This window comes from Cylas formicarius, unplaced genomic scaffold (genome assembly GCF_029955315.1).
Source record: "Cylas formicarius isolate icCylForm1 unplaced genomic scaffold, icCylForm1.1 PGA_scaffold_1__22_contigs__length_36826433, whole genome shotgun sequence".
Lineage (NCBI taxonomy): Eukaryota > Metazoa > Arthropoda > Insecta > Coleoptera > Brentidae > Cylas > Cylas formicarius.
Window position 1 is genome coordinate 35397767 of NW_026844264.1, and position 26705 is coordinate 35424471.

Here is a 26705-nt window from a genome sequence, read left to right on the forward strand (position 1 = left end):
ACAATCTAAAAAGTTGTTAGTTAAAAACCATGTTTTATGAAATAGCATTTGCTGACAGCTCTCATCTTCAGCTTTAGTAGCACTTTCGTCAAGGCTTGCGGCAAATCTAAACATTGACGAAACTGCTTTTCAGACATTAAAATGTTGTGCGTAAATTTGTACGATTTCTTTCTCTTGTCTACTTCTAGTTAAATTGAGCATTGAGAGACAATTTCGGCGAAATCTAATCACACAATTTCTATTTCCTCGCTCAACTAAGCAGCAACTTGTTTAAAAATAAAAATCTGAATTGATAAATACAATTTTGTCTACTGTCTGAAGCCATGGCAATTTAGGGACGAGCGGATAAATTTTAGGTAGATGTTGTAGTTGTAGCAGCCGACGTACTAGTAGATAAACTTCTTAGGTCAAGCGGAAAAAGATATTTTATACGTAAAATTAATAATATTTTGAACGTTAATGTTATGATTATGAAGTTATGATTCCGTGATTGAAACAATTCTTTCGCGTTATAGGTTAATACAACGGAGCTAATATTAAACAATAAACGAAAAACATCAAAAACGGTAGCGAAATTGATTAAATAATAATAAAACAGTTATTTTTCTATGCTAATCAATCAATTTAAACTCGTATTAAGGCATATTAAATTTCATTCAAACAGCATATTTCTTGTGAGCTGACAAATAGTTTCTAAAAAAAATGAAATTGAAGTCAAAAGATGACAATGGGACGAATTCTATGCGCGCAAATTTAGATCGCAACGCGTCAAAGATTTGATTTACCTTTTCTTTGACAACACGCACGTTGTCAATCAGCGCACTCATTTGTTAAAACAAAACTCACGACTAAAGTGAAAATTTTCAAACTATACTTGCCAATTTCACTATGGTTTGAATGGATTTCGATGCCCAATCGTAAGATCTTGGTGAAACGTCAATTCAATTCAATTTCAATGGAAATTCAACAAAGGAACGGATGGTATAAATCGATTTTAAGTTATTTTAAAACGGCACGTTACCGAAAAAAATCGGCTAAATAGTTTACTTTGCCCTTTCGACGTCGACCGCCGTCGCAGTTATTTTTTTTCTTCGCGATTTTTCCCGGCTTCTCGCTAACACGCGAATCTCGCGAAACGTTCGGGTCTACATCGGCGTCCAAATTTATTCAGGGACGTGATGCGAAAGGGAATCCGGCCGGTGTAAGTCGGTGCTGAATTATTATGCGAAAGGGAATCCGGCCGGTGTAAGTCGGTGCTGAATTATTTATTCGAATCGTTTACTTCTTTAAAATGTCGGAACTATCGTCACGACGAGATTCGAAAATTCGATTTTCCGGTCTACGGGCCATACGGAGGGATATTAGTAGCGGCAGACGTCCGGTTATTATCCGTAATTCGTCTACATCGCGTCTCGATGATATTTCAACGTCAAATTTTAAAAATGCTACCGTAAAAATGTCCGGTGATATTACGAGTATAAGTTTTCGTAGCGCGTCGTAGCGCGCCACGGATAAAATGCTTAAGAATTCGTAGCCACGCCGACGACCTCAGCTTTCTCGATCACGATGCCAGTGCAATGCTGCCACAACCAATTTGAGCGACTGTTTTAAAATTGAATACGAGTTTGTCCGATTCAAAATAAAGATCGCTTAATTTCCATAAGACGAATTACAAGCGTGGGATATTGTTAGTATCATACGAATATAAAAACATAAATTTAACTTAGTATAATTAATTAATTAATCATAATAATAATAAATCATGTTAGATAAATAACTATTAGATAAATAGCTACCACCTTCGATAGGAAATTTATTATAAATTTTTGCAGTCAAAACAAAATGACTATTTGATGTAACAGACAATCGATGTGTAAGTATTTTTATGTTAAGATTCGGTTTTAAATTGTACTGCATATCTGAATTTCTGAAGAGCATATTTTTAGGATCTTTTAGATTTTTTTGCCCATGAACGACACACCCTGTACACAATTCAAACTATATTCGAAATAGAGGCTATAGCCCTGGATCTCCTTAGTTTCCTAGCATCCGAATTTTTCCAATGGAGTAAATGGTGGTAATAGTAGCTTGAGCGCGAGAAATGGTGATTTTCATTTAGATTTTTTCAAATATTTCGAATTTTGAAAAACCATATGTATAATGTAAAAAATGCCTGAAATAAAAGTTATGGTCCCGGATCTCCCGCATTTCCTGGTTCACAAATTTTGCAAATCGGATTAATAGTTTTCGAGAAAATATATATTTTTTAAAATACGTTGCGTGATTTGAGTAAGTCCTTTTTCTACAGTTGAAATGCGGGTGTGGACTCCTACCCTTCTGCCAATCTAGTATCCTTTCTGACTTACCAGGTGATCTTCGCTCTTCCCTTTTCCCACTCCATACTGTCATACCATATAAGTTGTCGTCAGTTTATATCTTTAATCATCCTTGATTTGAGGTCCATAAGCTTCCAATCTTTTTTGTATTGCTTCACTACTCCTTGATCACCCAAAACCTGGAGATTGTGCAGGTTGGTGTAGTCTACCAGCTTCATTTGAATATATCTTAACATTGTTGAGGAGGTACAACATCCTTATGGAAGGTGTTTCCATATTTTTGACCTGGGCTTCTTGTAGTACTTGGATGGGAGATATATTGTTGGAATGACATTTAAAACGTGGATCTCACCATTTCCTGGCGCTTTTTTCTCATTCAGGCGTACCAAGGTAAAAATGTGTCTTGTCTTGCCTTCTTCTCCCTTAATTTCGTTATTTTTATTATCACACGGAAGCAGCAGCAGATTTCCGAAAAGTTTCGGCACGAATGTCTCTACTAACGACGTTCACCTCTGATTTCGCTCTCCCGCCCCTGCCCTACATGCGAAGCGGGGCCTCCCCCGCGTAAATAATTAACAGACTTCGCGCTCTGTTCTCGCAACGGACGTGTACATACGAACTTATTTGCTTGTTAGGTTATGCATTCCGGGTTTCGCCACGCGGTGAATTAACAGAAGAAACTCATGTTTAATTTATCAGAACGGGCCGTAAATCCTGGCGGAGACGGTGTGACGCGGGCCTCCCTCGCCGCTATAATGTCTGCTAATTTGTTTCCACGAAAACGGAGTAAATAGTGCGGGAATCCATTTTTTTTTACTATACTTCATTCAGTATCAGATCACACCCACTTATAAAGTTCACAGTTCTACTGGTTGCCGCTAATTCAAATAACCTTGAAGACATCGTAATTGTCCGCAGGGAATGCCGTCAGGACCTCAGCTGTCAACGTTTATGTGAACGACATCTTAATTTTAACTATAAACAATAAAACATTGTAGGTTTTGTAAAATGGCGGCCCAGGTGCAGATCATTATGACGAGGATGTTTTGAAATCTGTTACGGTAGGCAATTGACAGTTTTATGTCCAATCCTACGGGTACCCTAGACGATAAGGTCCCCTGTTAATATGTCCTGAGTACACTGTCCTCCTTACTTCTTTCCGTACCATATAGCTCAGATCATCTGCATCTTCGGCTATCACTATTTGATCATCAGCATAAGGAGGTTTTCATCTACGGCTATTCCCATACCTTTACATTGTCTTATCCACGTTTTAAGTTTTTCATTTATATATATCTTAAACAATGTTGGCGATAAGCAACAGCCTTGTCGTAGTCCTTTATCAGTGGTGAAAGGTTCTGTTAGATGCATATTTGCTATTTTAATTCTTGCAGTGTTGTGCTGGTACAGGTTCTTGACTCCTATGTCTAATATTGTTTTCCACAGCTTGGGTATAGGGACGGTGTCATATGCCTTTTCCAAGTCAATGAAGGCTAAGCGTGTCTCTAGGTTTCTCTGTTTCCTCTTTTCTACAAGGATTTTAAGAGTAATGATATTGTCTATCACCGATCTTCCGGCGCGGAAACCTGACTGCTCTTCCATTTCCCTTGTAGCTATTTGCTGTTCAATTTTTGATTTCATGACCCGCGAGTATAAACGTCCGATTGAACATATAAGTGCAATGCGTCTGGACTCCCCCGCAGAGACGAAAACGTGGTCGACCAAAGCGCAGTTGGAGAGACGAGGTGGAAGAAGCAATGGCAGCAAGAAATAATAATCCGGAAACCTTTTGCGATAGAAAATTATGGAAACAGCATGGAGAAGCGAAGACAATCGCATTAATCCGTTATATATATATATATATATATATATATATATATATATATATATATATATATATATATATATATATATATATATACAGTGTGTCCAAGATAAGGATGCACAGCATGGGGATCTCGGAAACTATAAGAGATACAGTGTCGGTTAAATTAGATAAAAGTTGCGCATTTTGATACCGAACAAGATCCCGTTTTACAAATTTGAAAATTCCAAGCCGTTCCGGAAATATCCGAGAAAAACCGAAATATTGCGATTTCGTTTTTATTATTTTTTAAAGCTATTTTAAAAGATATGAAAAAACGGAAAACACTTTTCCATTGGCACTTTTTAATCTCTCCAAATTGACGTTAACAAATTTTCATTACAGCGTTTCGATTCCATGGAACCACCATCAACTTTGATTTTTCTTATGGGACGGAAAAAAAGTACACACAGTATTAGGTTGTGCTTTTCATTGCGAATTCAACGATGTACGATACAATACGGTTACTTATGTTTTTATCCAGAAAAATGGCTTTTTAATACATTTTATTGTAGTAGGCCATGAGATCCGAACGATGAAAGGCAAAAGAAAATGGTTGACAAGTTCGAGTTAATGTGTTTATTTATTTACTAACTCTAACTGTTCATTTAACATAACAACTAAATCCAACAAGTTAATGAAAAACAAATTCTATAACAAATGTTCGAATAAATGACCTCCATTTTCTAGGCATAAGTACGCCCGTCTCACGGTAGACTCCAAAACACGACTTAACATTTCAGGAGTAATTTTATTAAACGCTGCTCGTACTGATTGACGTAATTGTTCCTCGTTGTCAAAACATTCTTTGAATACCTCATTTTTTATGTAGCCCCATAAGAAAAAGTCCAAGGGAGTTAAGTCCGGGGACCTTGGAGGCCAAGGTGTTTCACTGTAAGTCCCAATGTATTTTCCATCAAACCGTTCAGTTAAATATTGGCGAACTTCTCTGGAGTTATGGGCTGGGGCACCATCTTGTTGGAACCAGCAGCCTTGCACAGCGCCTAGCGGTAAATCATCTAAGGCATCTTCTAAATCGTGCCTCAAGATGTCAAGGTACCGCTCGGAAGTTAAGGAATATAGAAAATAGGGCCTATAATCTTGCTACCAAAAATCCCACACCAAATATTAAACCCAAAGCGAACTTGATGTCTGGATAGTCTATTAACACGTGGATTTTGTTGCGACCAATAGTGTGTATTGCGCCTGTTATAAATACCGTTATTGGTCACCATACTTTCATCAGACCAAATCACTTTATATGGAAAATTAAAACTCTCATCACACATCCTGGTATACCACTCACAAAAATGTCTACGTCGTTCGTCGTCACCCGGTTTTAATCCTTGACATATTCTGAATTTGTAAGGCTTAAATTCATTTTTCCTTAAAATAAACTGAGCTGTAGATTTAGCTACCCCATTCTGGTCTTCAATTTCTCTGGTAGAAGTTTGTGGATTTTCGATAACAGATTGTAGAACATTGTATTGGTTTTCTTCATTGGAAGGTTTTTGTCGGGATAATGCAGGCTTCTTAAATGATCCATATTCTTTCAGATTAAATAACAAACGTCGAAAAATACTCTTGTCAGGTTGTCTCCGCTCTGGGTATTTGTTAGAATACATACGCTCGGCTTCCACACAATTTCTTTGGCATCAGATGTAGCAAGACAGCATATCACATTTTTCTTCGTTTGTAAAATTACCTCCCTCCATTGTAGAACAAAATAAATTAGAAAAAGACAACAACAATAAAAATACAAAAACAATAACTAAAGGAATAAACTTATGATCGACTGATAACAAAGACAAATAACATTAATGTGTCATTGAAATTGACTGGATGTCATTTTGTCATGGCCTACTCCATTTAAATGCTGAAATGTATTAAAAAGCCATTTTTCTGGATAAAAACATAAGTAACCGTATTGTATCGTACATCGTTGAATTCGCAATGAAAAGCACAACCTAATACTGTGTGTACTTTTTTTCCGTCCCATAAGAAAAATCAAAGTTGATGGTGGTTCCATGGAATCGAAACGCTGTAATGAAAATTTGTTAACGTCAATTTGGAGAGATTAAAAAGTGCCAATGGAAAAGTGTTTTCCGTTTTTTCATATCTTTTCAAATAGCTTTAAAAAATAATAAAAACGAAATCGCAATATTTCGGTTTTTCTCGGATATTTCCGGAACGGCTTGGAATTTTCAAATTTGTAAAACAGGATCTTGTTCGGTATCAAAATGCGCAACTTTTGTCTAATTTAACCGACACTGTATCTCTTATAGTTTCCGAGATCCCCATGCTGTGCATCCTTATCTTGGACACACTGTATATATATATATATATATATATATATATATATATATATATATATATATATATATATATATATATATATATATATATATATATATATATATATATATATATATATATATATATATATATATATATATATATATATATATATATATATATATATATATATATATATATATATATATATATATATATATATATATATATATATAATAATAAGTAATAATGTTAGATAAATAACAAATATATTCACAATAACAATAACACAAACAAAATGTTGGTTATTTGATCCACTCTGTGTCTCCGGTTAGCGGACTATGCACATGGTCGTTAGTCAGTTCGAGTGCGACGCAGAACGGCCAACAAATCACTGAACAATAAAAAAAATGGCGCTCGACTTGGCGCTTCCGCTATTTCAATAGGAAATAAAATGCGCACGTACAAATCGTTCGGACGGGTTTTGTATGTTTAAGCGTGTAGAACAAATTTTCACGTGACGATAAATAATTTTTAATGAATATTGAACTGGAGCGCTTTTTTTTTATATTTCTCGTAAATAACGAAAGGGCTGCCGCATCGAATGCCTAAAATGCCCGCATTGTGATGCAAAACGCGGATCCGGTTATTCGGTAGTCGAAAAATGTAAACATTTTGAAAATGTTGATTTCCCGGCCTTTTCGAATACGCGAAATTAAAACTCGATTCGTTTCGAACTAACAAGGTTACGGCCACACCGCAAAAACATGTTTTTATAAGGGTTGATTACTGAGATACTCTATACGTTGAATAGAACTGAAAAAAAATCAGTGGATTTGGCAACACCGTCATGTAAACATCACTAGTGGTTAGCGTAATACTGTACTGGGTGTCCCATTCTCGATGTGTTCTAATGGGAAACGCCGTCATCGTTGAAAAATTCCAAATACTTCAAAATCAACTTCGGGAATTATAAAAAATTAAAAATTTTAATAAAGATTACAAAATCGATTCGATAGCACGACATGAAATATTGAAATTACCCCCGTATCATTACATATTTAATCCGATCGAGTTGAAAGCGCAAATATTGAAATTACCCCCGCATATAAGAAGAAATAACACCGCACTAAAATTTAGTGATAATACCATAAACCTAATTCGTCAAGAGTTAACTAAAATATCAGTACAAAGCTGGTCTAAAACGAGTAATAAAAGAAGAAAGTATTTATCGAGAACGATTAGTGCGGAGTTGATCTTTGAACTAGGTCACGACAGTAGCGACAGAGACAATCTTTTAAGTGACTGATACTTTATTATTATTATATTTAATATTTTGTATATTAATAATGATACTATCTAGAAATGTAATAAAATAGAACGTTACAAATTGTTACTTTCTACTATTTTTTGTATTTACATGTTTCAAGAATTCCTCGGCGAAAAAGATTGGAAAAATACTTATATCCCGCTTGTTAGAGTAGGTAGATAAATTCCTAGGACGGTCCTGGAATGGTTAAGGGTAAGGGTCTGCGGTTTTGGAGTAATAAACGGTAGGCAAAGCTAATCATGGGATCGGTTGTAAAAGCACTATATTTCTGGTCGAAGTGTATCAGTAGATTTTAACATTTTTCCATGTCTTCCTTAATATGAAAGATTTTGATATTTATTTTTCATTGCGTTATTTAAGCAGTTTTATTATTTAAACTGGTAAAAAAAACGAACAAATGAATATCAAAAGCATATATAAATTTAAAGATGTTCTTTCCTCATTCGCACTACGTCTCTATAGCGACATATATGTTTATAATGATTTCTAAATGATGACGAATGAAATTATTTTAATACAAAGAAGTTTTAAAAAAAAGTCAGTTATCACAATAAAGGTGTTTTTTTTTCAGAAAACATTACAAATGTTTCCCACCCATACAGCGCCGACTTAATTAGACACACTATACAATGGTAATGAGTATAATATTTATTCCTAAAATTTTTGCAATGCATATGACACGCCCAATAAAATTATGAAAAGTCATATATAGGGTGTTCCATAGAAAAAACCGCCCACGGGCCACTGAGTCACACGCAAGAAATCCACTTTGGGTCATATTTCACATTTCACATAAATCAATATAATATGTTTTTTCTTATGCCTCCTTTCAGTTCACAAAGAAAATTTTCAAAAAATTGTAGAAAAAATGTCCCAAAGAGTTTTCAAAAAGTAACTAGATTAGGGGCACAAAAGGAAAAATCACATCTGCCGATTAAAGGAACTTCAGTGATGCGGAAGATAAGAGAAAGTAATAACTTTAACATTAAGATAAGTGATTGCACTTTGGAAAGATTTGATAAAAAAATAAAAATAATAGAAAATAAAATCCTTAAAACTCTCCTTAAAGTTATGTTAAAATTTGAATGATCTAAACTTATCTTTAAAATAATACAGAACGAAACTAAAAGCAATTCCAGAACAACTAAGTGAGGCCTTAAATATATACAACCCACTGCCTAACATGGTGAAAAATGCGATTTTTTTATAATATTCTTGTTAAAAATGAAATAGTACATTTCATTAAATTCTTGCAAGACTCGCACCTATTACGTTAGATAATTCAGTTAAATTTCTTTCGGTGCCAATGCTTAAAGCATTGTTTAATTAATGACTAGATTGTTCATTAGCGCATTACAATATAATTATGTGTGACTGAATAAAGGATTAATTAAAAAAAGTCTGTAAATTCTGAGAAAAAAGTTACTTTGCAAATGTTTTCATTAAAGCAGAAAACTTTTCGTAACCAAAAAAAGTTACAACGATTTTTTTTAAATGCACGTTTTCGGAAAATACCGCATAAATCTGAAACGATACTGGAAATCCATTTGCGGATTTTACCGTATCTCTAATTTGGCCTACCCTGTACAATGTATTTTATCTCAATACGTTCAGGCAAAAGAATTCTCCGCCATATTTTTACCAATGCGAATAACCTTGGACGCATTCCAAAATCGGCAATATTAAATTCGCGATATGTGGAAAGAATAAGGATAGCGTCCTCGGTCGTTTTCAACGAAAACAAGGACTCGGTCGATGCACTGGCGAAATTAAAAAAGAAAATGAACGCGGTGGGGGGGGGCCTATAATTGCATTGCCGACGTCATACGGTCGAGGTGGAAAGGTGGAAAAAATGAACCTCCAGCTACGCAAATAGCAACCGTAAATTTCGACTGAAACTTTTATGTTTTCCACGTTCTTATGGCCCGGAAAACGGAACGAATGGACCGAAACGCCCATATATATGAAGAAAACAGACGCATAAATCTGTTATTACGTTCCGGCTTTGTGAAAAAATCCCTTTTTTCTTTTTTCATGTTCCTTTCGGTTCGTTGACTGAGAAATAATGAAAAATCAATTTAAAAATACTTCTTTACTTAGGTATAATAGAAGCAGTATTAGATATAACCAAGAGATGACATATTATGACGGGATGATAATTTATAGAAAAGGTTATATACTACTTTTATTTCATATATAAAACATAATTGAGAGGAAATTATTTTGGAAAGAATATAAGAATAAATTGATGACTGGGCTAGGTTCCATAATAATCGTGCCGTTACCATGCCAACCGCTAAGCCTGCTTAGTTTCCTCCCTCCCTTTCCTCCAAAATTAACAATACATATATTAATAAATTATATTGACGATTCTTTATTATCGACAAATTAGGACGAAATCAAATTTAACTGTAGTCAAGTCATGTCTGTCGCCTCTGGTAATTATAATACTACGTTATGGTTGAAAAATGTTTAATGAACACATTTTTCTTATTATCTCAAAGTGGAAAAATGATATCCTAGATTTTCGAGAAAATCATAAAAATTGCTCAAAATAAATAAGAACTAAAAATTCAGATTTTCACGAAATTATATATTATGACATGACAATAGTTTCGTGTCTTTATCAAATGTTTGATAAAAACATTTGATAAAGACACGGTGTTGTCGAAACAATTGTCATGTCATAATATATAATTTCGTGAAAATCTGAACTTTTAGTTCTTATTTATTTTGATAAATGGATTTTCATCAAGTAAAAGCCACCTCCGTTCAGTTTTTATAAAAATTGCTGTTTTTGACATGAAGCGCCTCCTACAGACTCGTAAATGAATCAATATCGCCACTCGAAGCTGCTTTAAAACTAAACTAACGAAATCGGATTAGCCAAAAAAAGTTATTCTACTTATTCTAAACCAATATTTGACCCTTCCCCACCCTTAATTTCACGAGATGGAAAAAAAATAGTGCAAACAAAAAGGTTTCCTTATCTAGAGTTGATTACGTTAAAACTAATTGTGATATAGGTTAGTCAGAAAATCGGTTTTTTCTGTTAATTAAATAATTTCCTGCCTTTTCTATTGGCCGATTTACCTGTAAATATGTTTTTTCTGAGGTTGTAGAGATATAGCCGGCGTTTTGGTAGAGTATCATTTAAAAATTCAACCAAAAACTAAGGCCTTGCTACTGGGGTGAATTTAAAAATTCAAGAACACGTAACTTTATGTATAAAGAGAGCAGTTTCAGTGTTAAAGTTATTATATTCGCACATTTGAATTTTGCTGATACAATATATTTATCATTTCTGGATTCTGTTGACATTAAAAGGATACAAAAAGTATAAAAATTGATGTATAAGTCTGATATTCGGAAGCTTTCTATGATCCGGCGACGTGCTTTGCATTTGGTATGAGTGTATTACAAAATAAAATGTCCTCCCTATCTTCACGAAAAACTCGTAAACAATATACTTGTTCATAAAAAAATAATGTTTCAATCGGAACGCGTTTATAATTAATAAATATAAAATAAATGATTTTACTCAATCCATTGGCTCATTTAAAAGGCAAATGAAATACACATTTTTGACACAGCATTTTAATGATAGTTCACTAATTAACAAAGCATATACGAACAACTCGGCAAGAGGGCGGGCCGTACTAACACCCGCTCAGTCCGCCGTCCGTCCGAGCATTACAACACAAGTACGACTTCGACTACTGACACCAGTACCGCAGTTGTGTGTGGTAACAAAACGGCCTAACAGATCGGAAAAATACATTAATTTTCTTTTTTTCTCATTTCTTGTAGACCTGTCTTCTTTCTCTCTTCTTTTTTATTTTCTCCACATAAGGCAAACTTCAATTATTGTATTTAAGGTGAATATGAAATCGTAACATGTGTTATTTTTTTGTTATTAGTTTAGTTGGCTTCAACAGCATCTTCCTTTGGGAAGGAAGTTGCATCGAGGTCTATTACTCCTTTGCATAGCTTTATATAACTTTTCATGTACATACTATAATTTTGAATAATTAACATTATTACTATTATCATTAAATTTGCAAAACTGACATTTTTACAAAAATTGAGTAATTGTTCCTTTTCAATTTTAACCAAAAAACAAACTTGATTTTTATTTAAATAAATAGAAATCAAATTAGACATAAACGCTTTACCGAATGTTAGCAATCCTGTTGGCTATCAATACTTTATTTACCGCTGTTCTAAACAGCGTTTAAGTTGATGGTCCGAACCACTGTAGTAGGTTTTTTAGTCAAGATGTTCTTCTTCTTCCTGGGCCTCGTCTTCCCTCAATGATCAAATGTTGGATGTTGTATGTTTCTTAATCTTGATATTAGAAATGATTTCTTTATTTTTCTCCATTTTGTTCATGACTTTTATGTTAGTGGCCCGAACTTATCCCCCACATTTCAAAAGTTTCCAGCTTTTGTAAGGTAGTCTCCAAGATTCTACTCCATACAACAGGATTGATAATACGTAACACCGGACCATTCTCATTCTGAGCTCAATTTTAAGTTATCTTGAGTTGTTTATTATTACCCCATTTCCTTTTACTCCTCCTTCGATATTTTTTAAAGCTTCTTGGAATATTATCTCCGAGTATAGCCCTATCTTACTCCTCTTTTAATTGAGATGCTTTCGATCAAATTATTTTCTATTTTCACATTTGCTAATTAGTACACCGTTTTCGCGTGTCTAATTTTAATTCTTATTTCTGAATGAAGTTTGAAATTTTAGTTGATTTTATTGCCATTTAGAAGGGCAACTAACTGAATACAATGAACAATAATCGATGCAGAAGGAATCCAAGAGATGTGTAAATAGCAAAACGAAATTTATCAAAATTGTTGCGAATTTACATGATTTACTCCCTTCTAGGTGCGCTTTTTTCTATTCATTTCTTTTCGCTAACGAACAGAGCATAAAAAAGTCTTTATCCGAACATTACGGAAAATAACGATTCCTGCGCTAGCGAAATTAAAACTACCGAAATGGTTCCGTTAAGTTTTAATTACGGGATCGTCTTCTTAATTCGTCGGATCCGGGCGGGCCGCCATTAAGAAACTCCGGGAAACAAAAAGTTGTATCGTGTAATTATAACGAGCGGCGAAAAAGTTAATAACGTATAAATACCATCCGGGAACGGAGAGGGGGGGGGGGTTCGAAACTTTCAAAAATTAATTGGAAAATAAATGAGAAAAGTTTCGATCGAGATAATATTACAGGTTTCTTTTCGACCTCCGTCGACCGACTGATCCCGACACTCAAGTCCCCCGTTCCTTTTTCCTTTCCGCTCTAATGGTCCTCGAGAAAAACGATTTTATTAGCCGACGCCGCACGAGGCGGGGAGGCGTTCCTTTGAACCCGAACTCGAGCGGCAACGCCGCACCTTATCACACACATCGAAAATATAGACGACGTTGTTTACATTGTTTACGTTTAGATGTTACGGTGTTGCCGGTTGCTTTATCGCGCGACGCGATCTCTACGTACGTTTGGCAACGTCGCGTTTACGCTAATCAGAAGACAGTATCAATCAATCGGATTGCGAAGAGCGCTTTTTATATTCTTAGTTTATGATACACATGTTCTAATTTATTGTTTCAAGGAGTCAAGTTTGTAACTAACCAAAAACCGACATTTAAAAACTTACCACTGAGACGAAAATATAGTTTCTAATTTCAAATTGTTCTAAAATGACATTGACGAAAAATTCTTCAAAATGATCAATTGGATAGAAGAAACCGTATAACGCAGGAGATTTAGTATAGCGAATCAGAAGAACGCTGAATGAAATATATATAAACACTTTTATCGTTGTTTACTTAGGATTGATTTATTATATCGCGATTCTCCCAAAAAACATGAATAAGAGTAGTATAAACACATTCTAAGTTAAACGTATACAATCATAATAATATATAAAAAGTGGACCTTATGCCACTATGACAACCCGAAGACACCACAACGTTGCCAGCGTTCCCAATTTGTTATGTCGTTTGTTGTCGTCCCTGGATTTTTCAACGAAACTTTCACAGCCTGTGGAACTTGTATGAACACTTCTTCTGTTTTCGGGGTATTGGACTGTGTCTCGCTGACATTTCGCATAACCTACTCATACAAACCGATTAAATACCTTAACTATCTGAATTACACATCTTGATTGATTGATTCCTTAGCTTTTCGAGCAATATCCTGCCTCAAGCCGAACCTCTTAACTAGAAATTAACACATCTCACTTCAGTTAATCTCTTGAACAATTTCATCATACGTTCTATTAAACAACACACTTCACCCAAGTAACTCTGTTTGTCAGTGTAGTATGTTCAAAATGTCACCGAACAAACATCAAAAATACTGTGAAAACATAATATCAAAACTAGCTTTCATACTTGACCTGACTCCAGGAAATCCAGCAGAAGTTTATCTATGACATTTTGGATTTGTTGCTTAATGCTTTGTGTGTTGTGATATAAATTTTAATTATGAAGCAACATGCGATGTGTTAGGAGAAAGAAGCAAGAACTAACCAAAGCTGATCACAAAACTGCCATAGTATTCAACTGCCGCTTAGGATCAGCAAAAATTAAACTCTGCAGTTCATTATAACGCAAAATGCGCGGCAGTAATCATTACCAATATTATATGAGTGGGTAAAAATGGGAGAAAGTGTTTTTTTGTTAAAGGGAGTAAATTCATTGTAGTTACAGTAATTCGTGTCAAAATCATTAAACATTTCATAGAATAAAAATTTCGAATTGGATTCAATCTGGAATTTGTTTTGTCATCTCTGCTGGAAATATGTATAATGATAAAGTACCATCTGACAACATCGCGAAAACTGATCTTTAGGCGCAAGTGTCCCGGAACCCCGTCACTCTATCTACTGCGAACTCATTCATTACGTGACGCCAGAGTTTCTGTACGGCATTGTCCGCGTTTATCGAATCCGACACTCGGCCAAACAAAAATTACATTTTCAAAAGTCCGTCTCACATCAGCAAAATTATTACTTCGCCTGCGAACGATCTTTCTAAACCACTCAGTGGGTGTTTTAACACTATTTAACAATAAACCGCGCCAGCTTCTCAGAGTTTGTTAAGGATAACGTCGCGGATTCCGTAACTGAGGAAAAGTAAACCGAATAACCCGATTAAAACACGTTTGTCAGCCAATTCAACGACCAAGACAAATTCCCCCAAAGGGGGGAAAGATCAAAAGTGATCTTTTCTGTGCAAAAAAATGCAATTTTTAAATAATTTGTCATAAAAAATGTATTTTTATTTATAGTAAAAAGCTATTGTATAGTTTTTGAGTTATTTTATCATCAGCATATTGATGACATAACGGAAATTTTGAAAACACGTGTTTTCTATGTTACTTTTCTCTTTTATTTGTCCTTTAATCTTTTCCGTACACCTGTTTGTTTTCTATTGTTGGTTATTGCACTACTTCCACAGATTTTCTAAAATTTTGAAATTTGAACCCAAATTTTAGTAGAGGGTTAATTTGGTTGCTAAGTTTATTTCGGCCACGTCATAAGGATAAACGGAAAATTGTGATTCAGTAATAGCAGAAAAGAGTCGTGAGAACAGTCGAGGATAGAAAAGCTATGATTGAGTCACGCAAGTCGATATCGAGCTATTAACTGTAGTGAGAGAGAAAGAGAGACAAGTTATTAAGAATTACCCGTCGCGTCCTCCACTACTGGTCCGACGTTCCGCAGGGCTTTTATTAGTAAGCCCACGAAATAACATCTAAATCTCCTTCCATATTCCGCCCCGGCACCGGTTTTTTGCCGCTCTGGGACATTTTGCGAAAGCTTTCGTGACTACGTCGATTTACTTACGTTTAAAACCGCCGAAAGGGGGGCGTGACGGGGACGGAACGTAATTTATGACCATTTTCGGCGGAAGGAAAACGTATCCCGATACGCCTTACATCATGCAAATAAAAGGCACCCAAATGGATCCGGTAATTACCCACCCGACGGACGGCAATGACCTCCGAAAACGCAAAATAGGGGTAATCTAAAACAGAGAAGGAAAATAAAGTTAACCCCCCACCCCCCCTTTAAGGCGATCACTCGTCACTCACTCTTCTCTGGCCGATTTCATTCAATAGAATTAATAGAAGAGCATCAGTCCAGGAGTTTAAGAGAGATAATGTTTGAATATTTATCCAGTGCTTGCAGAGTGGAAAAAGGGGTCATATATCCATACTATTTACAAATCTTCTAGCCGCTGACCATTTACCAAATAAAACACATTACTCTTAAATAAGCTGCATATAAATAATTTATAATAAATAAATAATAAATAAATTTATAAAGTCAATTAAAATAAAAGAAATAAAGGAATTTATTTATTTTTGTAAATATCGGAGAGTTCAAATAACATTCATGAATAACCAAGGACGTAGGACAATATGATAGGATCTTTCCCAAAGATCGTTTAAACTATGGGTTATGTCGTGGGTGTCGGTGTGGACGGGAGAGAGGTAAACCTTGTTTATAAGTTCCAGGGATCGTTTAAGGTGAGTAACTTAAAGAACGCCGCCCATGGGACAGGTAATACGGCTGCGGTATTAATCACGCAATAAGGAGTTCTGAAAGTTATGAAAAGGCGTTGCCGGGAAACTTTGGAAAACGGATTACCCACCATCTTAAAGTTAAGCTTCGGAGAGGAAAGATGTATCGCGTCATAATTTATACGGGTCTTTTTTGTTATCGGGAAAAAGAAAGTACAGGTGGTGTTGGTTCTGATTTATTGGGATGGAAATTTCGATTTTCATAAAATACTTTGACAGCGAATTCTTCGAAAACCCATAAAAGGGATGGAAATAATTCCTGGCGCTTTCAAATAAAATTGTATAGAATCTTTTAAGGAGTTTCCTTTCGCGCTTTCCCGCCATGGTCTACATTTTTATTAGACATTAATTGGAAAATTGAAAATATTGGGTTTTTCATTTTTTCAATTGACTTTGGTCTTTTTCTTAGACCTTTAAAACCGTTCAATGAAGGGGGTTAGGAGCTACGTTGATAATAAATTTTTGTTCTTAAAATAACGCAGTATCATCTTTCATTATCATTTTTATATTTTACGTTATTTTTCGCAATTTTCGAATTAAAAAAAATGCTAAGTGCAACAAACTTCATTTTAAGCATATACGAATCCACATTTATCTGCGATGGTAGTGAGGGGCGTTCTGGCAAATACGTTCGGTAGATACAGGGTGGCCAAAGACTGAGTCAAAGTTGTAGATCTCATTTATTATTATTTTTAGAAAAAAATGTTAAATACAAAAGCTACAAGGATAAAACAAACATTTTAAAATTAATTCCAAATATAAATAGATGTATCGGAATATATTTTTTATATGTTTTTAATGGATGCCAAAATAACCCCAAAAAAAAATTCAAAAATAAAAAAAAAATACTTCGCCTTTTTTATTGCTCCCGATTTAAAGAGTCCACACTTCTATTTCCCTCTCCAGCCTGAGGTGGGTAGCTGCAAATTTGGAGTACTTATTATGTTTTTTAATATTGCACGGAATATCGCGAACACCCTGTACCATACTTAAAACCGCAAATACAAAAGTTTAAGCTGTCTATATGGGCCATATCGTCATGTAAAAGAAATTGACACCTAAATCACACTAAATAAGTTAAATCTTACACCCAGTTTTTAATTTTATCTGCCAATTAAGTCGGAGACCCGTACTATGTTATATAATAATTATATAAAAATCCAATAATCCAATACAGGGTGTCTCATTTAAGAAAATTGAGAAAGTATGAAACGTGGCAACACCGCGTATTTTAAGAAAATATTTTAAACTTAATCGTTGCCTAAAGAAAAGCACTATTTTCGTGAAAATAATGGATGGAGAAGTTAATAAGCAACCCAACCCATAACCTGTATTCTGAAGATGGTCGCTAATAAATTCGAAACGGTGCATCACAAACCCATACTCATATATATCGTTGAATTTGTCTTTGAAGGGACTATCCAAAAATGCAAGTAGAGTGTTGTACTTAAAAAATAAAAAAATAAAGGTCATTTTAATAGAAAGAACTTTTGTATTTAAAATTTTTTTGTAACCCCCGTAGGTTTCATATTATCTAATCATTCCCAACAGCAAAGAAAGTTACGATCGTCACATTATTGGCCAAAGCCGACGAATAACGGAAAGATGGACGCCGGTCGAGCCTAAATAATTTCTTTTTTCCCCATCGGCCGCGAAAACCGTATTACTCTCCGCCGTTATTTACTGCCCCCGGGGGAGGGGCGTATCCGAAAGGTACACTGCAAGTCGGGCGCCTCAAATAGCGAAAGATAAACGCAATAATTTCGGGTTATTGCATCCAGCCGGGGCAGATTGAGACGACCAAATCGGGTCCGTTCTCTAAATTCCCGAATAAAAGCCCGCAGCGTGATAAAGCGGAAACGGATGGAAAAGGAAAATCTCGAATTCTGAATTTGGGTTACATAAGTTCGCCATTAGGGGATGCTTTAAACGGGTCGTTTTCTTTTCTCCGAGTATGCGGGATGGTGGGGGACCGATACGACTTTGGGGGAGGCCCCCATATCGCGAACATTTTCCTCATCGCGGAAGGCGTGTTGGGGGGGGGGCACACTGTAATATTATTTAGAGTGGGCCGAAAGTGCGGAAAGATAATGCTTTAATTTAATAAAAGAAAAATGTAATTATAACATATATATTAATTATATTTATTTATTTATTTATTTATTTATTACAAAGGTGCCCTAACATGAAGAACTAACTTCACAATTTACAAGGACACACTAACAATTATACCATTATTTAATTAACAAAGTAAAACTTATAAGTAAGTACCTACCTATATCTACGATAAGCAGAAGATAAAAAAAAAACAATCAAACTTACCAAACTAAACCAAAACTAACAGTGCGTGAATTACAAAAAACAAATGTGAAAAAATAAGGAAAACAAATCAAAAATTAAAATAAATTAAAAATTAAAATAAATTTATAGAAAAACCCTAATTGCTTGATTTCGAAACGAATTAAGTGATAACGCAAAGATGTCAACGTGCGAAAAATAATTATTGTAATGTCTATGAAAAAGAGATATTGGGGAATTGTTACCTAAGTTTGTATTAAATCTAGGCACGTAAAATAATGAAAGAGTTCTTGTTATAACGACTCTGGCATTGAAGGATAATTTTTCCAGCAGTAAAGGACAGTCAATCCTACTATTAATAATATTATGCAAAAATATAGCACTGGAGATAATTCTTCTAACAGATAACTTCAGTATATGGTAGAAATTAAGACTAGCTTCATACGAATGAGTTAGTAAGTTACGGTTAAATCTAAAATTTAAATGGAAAACAAACTTTTTTTGTATTCTCTCGATTCTGTCTATATATTTATGATACTGAGGACTCCATATCACACCGCCATAGTCAAGGTGAGATCGAAAGTAGGAATTGTATAGAAAATAAGCGATTTGTGATCCTGAAATTCCTTGCTAACTCTTAATATAAAACCTAAATTTTTATAAGCTTTTTTTACTATATTCTCAATGTGGATATCAAAACTTAATTTTACATCTATAGTTATTCCAAGATCCCTAATCTGCTCTACTTTTTTTATTATTACACCATTGAATGTGTAGTCAAAGTTTATATCATTTATCCGCCTGCTGAACTTAAGACAGTAACATTTATCAATATTTAAAAATAGACGATTTTTCACACAGCATTCATAAAAACGATCAAGATCTTCTTGAAACTTATGACAGTCGTTAAGGCGTATGATTTCTGATCTTCTGCGTATGATGCTGATTTAGCAAAAAGAAAACATTTACTGACATCCGCGATAAACAGTGAAAATAACAATGGTCCCAAATGGGACCCTTGAGGAATTCCAGATGCGATGCGGGTCGTTTGAGATTTTGCAGAATTCAATTCTACAAACTGAGTCCGAGGACTGATGTAGGATTGAAGAATTTTATAAAGACAATAATTATATGATAATATATGCCATGGTTCAATGACGTATACGAACGGACAAAATAGAAAACATCAAACATGTAGGAGAAAGCAGATATGAATTAGACAGATTTATTTTTGAAAAACTCCCAACTAGCCATCGTCTGACCAAACTACATTCATCGCATTAAAATGGCAATGGCAAAACACGATGGTCGTTCTTAAAAGATGTTTTGAAATAATTTGATATTCAGTTCAGTTTTTCTGGAAAGTGTTGCGTCACTAACATCCATAGCTAGTCTTTCATTAAACTTGGCTGAAATGAAATATTCCTTTTTCGCAGCCACTCGACGAAAGATTGCTTTATCCAACTTTGATTAGGTGTTAGTTGGTACTTATGAGGAAGTTCCATAGACGACATTAATTATAAGGGAATCGATTAATTTTTCAAAATTCCACATATCATTTTTTTTCTTTTTTCTCGCAATTTCCCCTGTTGATTGTGCCCATACCAGTCTAACAATGAAAAGGAGGAAGCCGAGTTCCCTTCATTTCGCCGTAACATCATCGAAGTATTTTTAAAATGTCTGTATATGCAAGCTGGTAAATACAATAAGTTCTTTTTCTACAGCATTTGAATGCATCTTTTAAAGCTAACTAATGCATGATTTTATTCTTCGGCCAAGAACTTGTAGGTAATTTTTCTGCGTGTCATTACTCGGTGTTATTTCTTGGTGTATTCAAATCATTCTTCAAACACGTGTTAATCGTCGTAATGTCCAGTTTTTTCTGATGAAAGATAAGAACACCACCTTGCAAACCATCTAGGCTTTCAATGTAACTTTTGTATGATGGTGGATTTTAGAAGGCCGCTTTTCGCCTGTTAGTTTCCATTTTAGTAAGGCTTCTTGAACATAAATTTTAAAAAGCGTTGGTGGCGAAGCCTCTTTGTTACGCAGAAATCTCTGAACAGTTTATTTCCTGTTTTTATTCTTGAAGTGTAGTTATTATAAAGGTTTTTCATAGCTTTTAACAGAGTTTGATTAATGAAAGTGCCTTGCAATAATTCCCAGAGCCCGCGGTCGCCTATATTATCATAAGCTTTCGAAAGATCAATGAATAAGCTACATTAACCATCCATATAATCAGCTAATTGAACTCGTAACTGTAACTGTAATTTTGACACTTTGTGGCCTTTTTTGTAGATGGTCGATATATATGCCACTTTCCATTGACTAGAAGCTCCTGACCATTCAGGCACTTCTAAAAGATTCTGTGTTGACGCTGTCATTAGCTTCGCAGTGCCGCTTTTTAATAAATCACAGTATATTCCATCTAGTCAGCATGACTTTCCATTTTCCTTCCTTGTTCTCCTTCAATGTTTACTGGCATCTCCTGCTGAATATATTGTCTCCTTGTTTCTGTCTGTTCTTTGTAGTGCTGAATCTACTGTTGTTCTGATATATTCTGAAACGATACTTTTTCAGCGCCAGATGATCTGACTCTATTAACAAACCGCCATACTTTTGTGCACCTTCTTCCGCCAACTTATTTTATTTCGTATTTCTCGCTTAGCTCTGTTATATGCTTCCTTGTCTGCTATGGATTTAGTATTAAACCATTTCAGGGACAGTTTCTTTTTCGTGTATATTTGCTTTTCAATTTCGTCTGACCACCATAGTTTATTGCTTTTTGGCCGTTGTTCCTGCGCTGCTTTGTCTATGCTCCCTTCTTCGAAAGATAGGTTTAAGTGTTCATCTAGGCGTCTTTGGTGGTCTGTGTGCTTTCATTGAAGAGTGTGTCCAATTCATATTTCGGAAAGTTTTTGATTTTTTTAAGGTCCATGGATCGATCTCCGCGCACAAAAGTAATAAACGCATTAATTAAAATTATTAAATTTAAAACGAATCCAGTGCCATCGAAAAAATAGACGCTATTGTATGGAAATTAATGTAACCACCACGCCAGTTTCATGTTTCCGTTTGTTTTGTTATGATTTTAATGTACACATCAAATATTTGAATCAGTAGCTGACAAATTTATTTTGACAGTGATGTTCACAACTATTACATCGAGAGGCCAACAAATATATTATATTATAAATATATTATATAAAATAAAAAAATTATATAAATATATAAATATATTATATTATATTATTATATGTTGTCTATATTCAACAATTTCGTCGCCAAATGAAATGAAAAAAATATTCTCTCAAAACTACAATCGGCTTCTAAAAGAAAATGAAATTTAAAGAGAGGAAAATCGAACCTTGCTTTGCCAGCGCATAATAAATCTCAATAAAAACAAATCGTTTTCATATACGGAATATTCCAACCCACGTAAGCCCAAAGGAAATGGAAAAATATTACAATAAAAGACGAAAAGCAATTTTGGATTTTTTTTTTAGTACCTGACGTATTATGTTTTTGTTTTCCTGCGATAAAGAACGTTTCGCTTACGAGTGATTCCTTGTTTCAAATAAAAGAAAGCAAATATCGCGCTAAAATAGAGATAGAGCAATATAATACTGTGGAACTACTGTGAAAACACTTTTTTTGCATATTTTGTTTATATTTTTATAAACAGGGCGGGGGATGCATTGGACTTACCCCATTAGATAGATTAGATTTTTTGCATTTTTTTCTTACACTTTCCGAATAAAAAAATGTAAAAATGTAAAGCAGCGCATGCATATCAGCCATTTCTGCATCAGTGAATTAAAACGCTTATTATTGGCAATATGATATATATTGAATATAATAACTAATAACTTTTTTATCTCGTTATGTGTTGCTTTGGAACTATTTGGAAACGATAAGTATTATAAAAAAACAAAGAGGCCATTTTTTTTATATATAATATAAAATAGAAAAAAATATATCAGGCGAATTTTATATTATATATTAAATATATATATAACATTTTTTTAAAATCTCGTTATGCATTGCTTTAGTTTTTTTTTTGGAAACGGTAAGTATTATAAAAAAATACAGAAGTCAAAACTATTAAATAAAATATAAAATAAAAAAAATCATGAAATGATTAGATTATAAACTTTTGATTAAATTAGGCGCATTTTATATTAAATATTAAATATATATCTAATATTTTTTTCATCTCGTTATGCATTGATTTTGGTTTTTTTTTATTTGGAAATGATAAGTATTATAAAAAAAATATAGAAGGCCAAAATGTTTAAATAAAATATAACATAAAAAAATATATCATGAAATTAATAGATAATAATTTTTTTATTAAATTAGGTATATTTTATATTAAACATCAAAATATAAAGAAAGCAAAAGTTTATAAATAAAATATAAAATAAAAAAATGTGACGATATGATTATACATAAATTAGGCGCATTTTGTATTTTATTTTATATTTTTGTTTATTTGGAAACGGCAAGTATTATAATTAAAATATAGAATGCAAAAATTTTGAAATAAATTATAAATTTAAAAAAAAATGTCATGAAATGATTAGATAATAAATTTTCGATTAAATTGGGAGTCTTTTATATTATGTAATATAATACATAATATAATATGAAATTGTTTTCTAAAATATACTTCAGTAATATTTTCCTTGTCAGGATAAAAATTATTTACTTTGTTTTCCTCATTTAATTTGAAACACCCTGTACATTGGAAAAAAGAGCAACAAAATAATATTACGATGCAAAAAAGCTACAACCTCAACACGTAACCCTTTAAACGTTTGCACATGTACCAGCGCATTTTACGATGGTTAATAATTATTTATTAACTGCCATTACGTTAATTTATTTAAATAATTAACACGCTAAACTACATAAATTATATAGATAACGCCGACGCTGGCCATGCAGCAAATTTTCATAACTTCTAATTGCCTAAAATTGCTTTTTTACCGAGGAAATGGGTATTTCTAACGAATTAATAACGCATCGCATAATATCGAACGTAACTTAAGACGATAACATTCTATCTAAGATACGCACCGCTCTGGATTCGGTGAGACCGCAAAAGGTGGCGGCCGCAAAGTAGATCGCGAAGATTCGGACGTCAAAGTAAGCCATGACGTCTTCTTCTCGCACCCCCGTCGCGTGCTCTACTGAAACCGAGCTTTCGGAGCTTCCCCCATAAATAAAGCCGCCGAGCTGAAGCTCCCGCGTTTGCGGAATCCGCAGCAACTGCCGCGTCCTCTAGCGACGCGACCATCGAACCGCCGACTGATTCGATTGCTGTTTTCCGCGTCGAATGGTGCGACGCGTTGACTGTCCGCTGATAGATGGCGCCACGGCCGCGCGAGAGTAATCGAAACAGGGAGACCTTTATTCTTGGCTATACTTCCACCAGAAATACAACCGACAACCGACCCCGTGGTTAACTTTGCCCACTGTTTATTACTCCAAAGCGGCAGCTCATTATAGGTCCTGAGAAGGTGTACTTAAAACGTCAAAGCAATAAATGCACTATATTTTTGGTCGTATTATACTCCAGAATACAAAACCCAAGAAAAAGTGGACGTGTTTCAAATGTAAATTTTGGACATTGATGGTATGCCACTGATTTCTCTTAAATTAAAAATTATAATGAACCTGTTAAATGGAGACCTTTTTTATGAAAAATAAAATGTCTAGTTTTTAGTTACAAACTAGTGTTCTTCAGAAAGAAAAATTAGAAAACTGTTCTTTTTGCTTTTAGAATTTTAATGAAACAATATAACATCCTAACAACAAGATAAATAATAAACGATTCTTACTTTAAAAAAAACACTACTTACTATTAATATTTCTGTTCTATTCTTAACAAAATTGTCAGTTTATAAACTAATAACAACCTTTTTGATAAAAAGTCGAACATAGAAACATAGAAACTCGATAACTTGCTGAAAGTGTCCTCCGCTTTGAAGGATACACGTTTCAGTTCTTTTAATCATATTTATTTAAATATTTAAATCTGTGGACCACGGTTAACGTCAGCCGCGACCTTCCCACCAGCCATGAAATGTTTCATTTAAATATTCTCCCACTCCTTGGTTTTTTCCCGTAACAGATACACCCTGTATATTATCGAAAAAATGACTGACGCAAGAGTTATAGCGCCAGATGTAACGCGTTTTCTGATACAAGATTTTCGGAAAAACATTATTTTTTCTTGAACCCGAAATCCCTCTTGTAAGGATTTGATGACATTAAAAAAAATTAGAAAACCTTTGTCGTTTTTAACTGACCCCATTTGTTCGAGGGTCTATGCGGAGCGACAAGCTGCCGCCGTTGCTCCATTTTGGCCCAATAATTTAATTCGTACTCTACCCGCCGTTAAAGTAAGAACTTGCAGATAATGGTTTATATTTAATGTTTTGGGATAAGTCAAAGTATTTGCAAGACATTTGTTTCCCATGTACAATTCGATAATTATTAAATAAAACAAGTTAAAAAATATATAATAAAATTTAAATTGAAAAAATTGCATTTTTTTTAATGAAAATATCGCCAAATACGAGGTGTATTCGAAAAGTAAATTGACTTTTATTTAACTTTTATCAAAAAGTATTTATTTACTTATCCGAACGTGCCGACGCTTGTTCCAAACCCCGAACCATTTTCTGGTATATCCTCCCTTTCATTGGTTTCTTGTGTTTTGAGAACAGGAAAAAGTCGCAGGGGGGCTCTATCCGGTGAATGTGGTGGCTGAGGCATGATTGTGGTTTCGTTTTTAAACAAAAACACAAGCAACGATGAGTGCATTATTGTGATGCAAAGTCCATGGATTCTTGCCCACAATTCCGGACGTTTTCTTCGTATTGCTTCTGGCAAACGGCGCATAACTTCAAGATCATACTCTTTATTGACGGTGCGACCTTGTGGTAAAACCTTGATCTACTACGGCATCGCCGTGAACACAAAACACGTCCAATGCTCCTGTCTCAAAAAAAAAAAAAAAAAAAACGTGCAAAGTGGCTGAAATTGTGAACATACGATCTTGTACTTCCGTTTCCCACTGCTGGAGCCCATCTTTTTCTGCCTCGGCCTGCCTTTATTAATCTGTGACCTTTTATTCGCTTCCAAACAGTACAGTCAATCCTGTCTTCTTTTTGGAGTCTAGAAATCAGTCTAACCACCTTTCTTTCAAATACAGGAAGTTTATTTATTTGCCATTGAGTAAGACATCTTCAAAATTAGTTTGGATCTGCTCCATTAGAGAGTATAACGCTCAATATCTTGTTCTACTTGATTGTCATCTGTCATCACAGGTACTTTAATTCCTTAACTACTTTGAAGTTGAATTAATTAAGGGATATATTCTGACTCGAAGTCTTTGATTTCTGCTTACTAACAGCATATCAGGATACTTTGTTGTTTGTTCCTCTAGTGGCGACAAATACCTTTCTAAGGTCTCCTGAGCCCAAACGTTTCTTGCATTCAGCAAACAGTCCACGTTTAACAGAATTGGTAAGTTTTAATGTTTTAAGCTTAAATACACACTTGTCCATAATGGTTACATTTATAAACATTATCCGTAATACGCAAATCGAATAAACTCTAATTAAAAAAGCAGGAAATATCAATAAGAGAAGTTCACATTCAAAGGATGTAAAAATGTGTAAGTGTCCCATATTAACAAACCCGGACGATACTACCTGTACTTGATAAAAACAAAGAATTTTGCAATTATATCAATGCTAAACAATAAAAACAGATTAAGTATTCTTTGGGTCAATCTTTTGCATACCTAATGTGGTTTTATTACTCTACACGTTTCTTAAATATACAGTAAACAGTGACAACTATGTGGCAACATTGTCGTTGTATCTGCCGCGCCAAAATCCAAAGGCGTGCCAAACAATTCAAGCCGAAACTTTGTTATATCCGGAGCTTATTGAAG

The 26705-nt window shown here is 34.3% G+C and overlaps 1 protein-coding gene across 2 annotated transcripts in view; it reads right to left on the reverse strand.

Moving 5' to 3' along the window:
* LOC132696706 (uncharacterized) overlaps positions 1-23944 on the reverse strand; it is a 142339-nt gene extending 118395 nt beyond the window's left edge. For both annotated transcript variants that reach the window (XM_060661690.1, XM_060661691.1), the window contains exon 1: positions 23816-23944. In XM_060661690.1, the coding sequence (XP_060517673.1) occupies positions 23816-23893 (78 nt within the window). In that variant the 5' untranslated portion in view covers positions 23894-23944. The remainder of the gene's footprint in view (positions 1-23815) is intronic.
* Positions 23945-26705: the final 2761 nt, after the last annotated feature.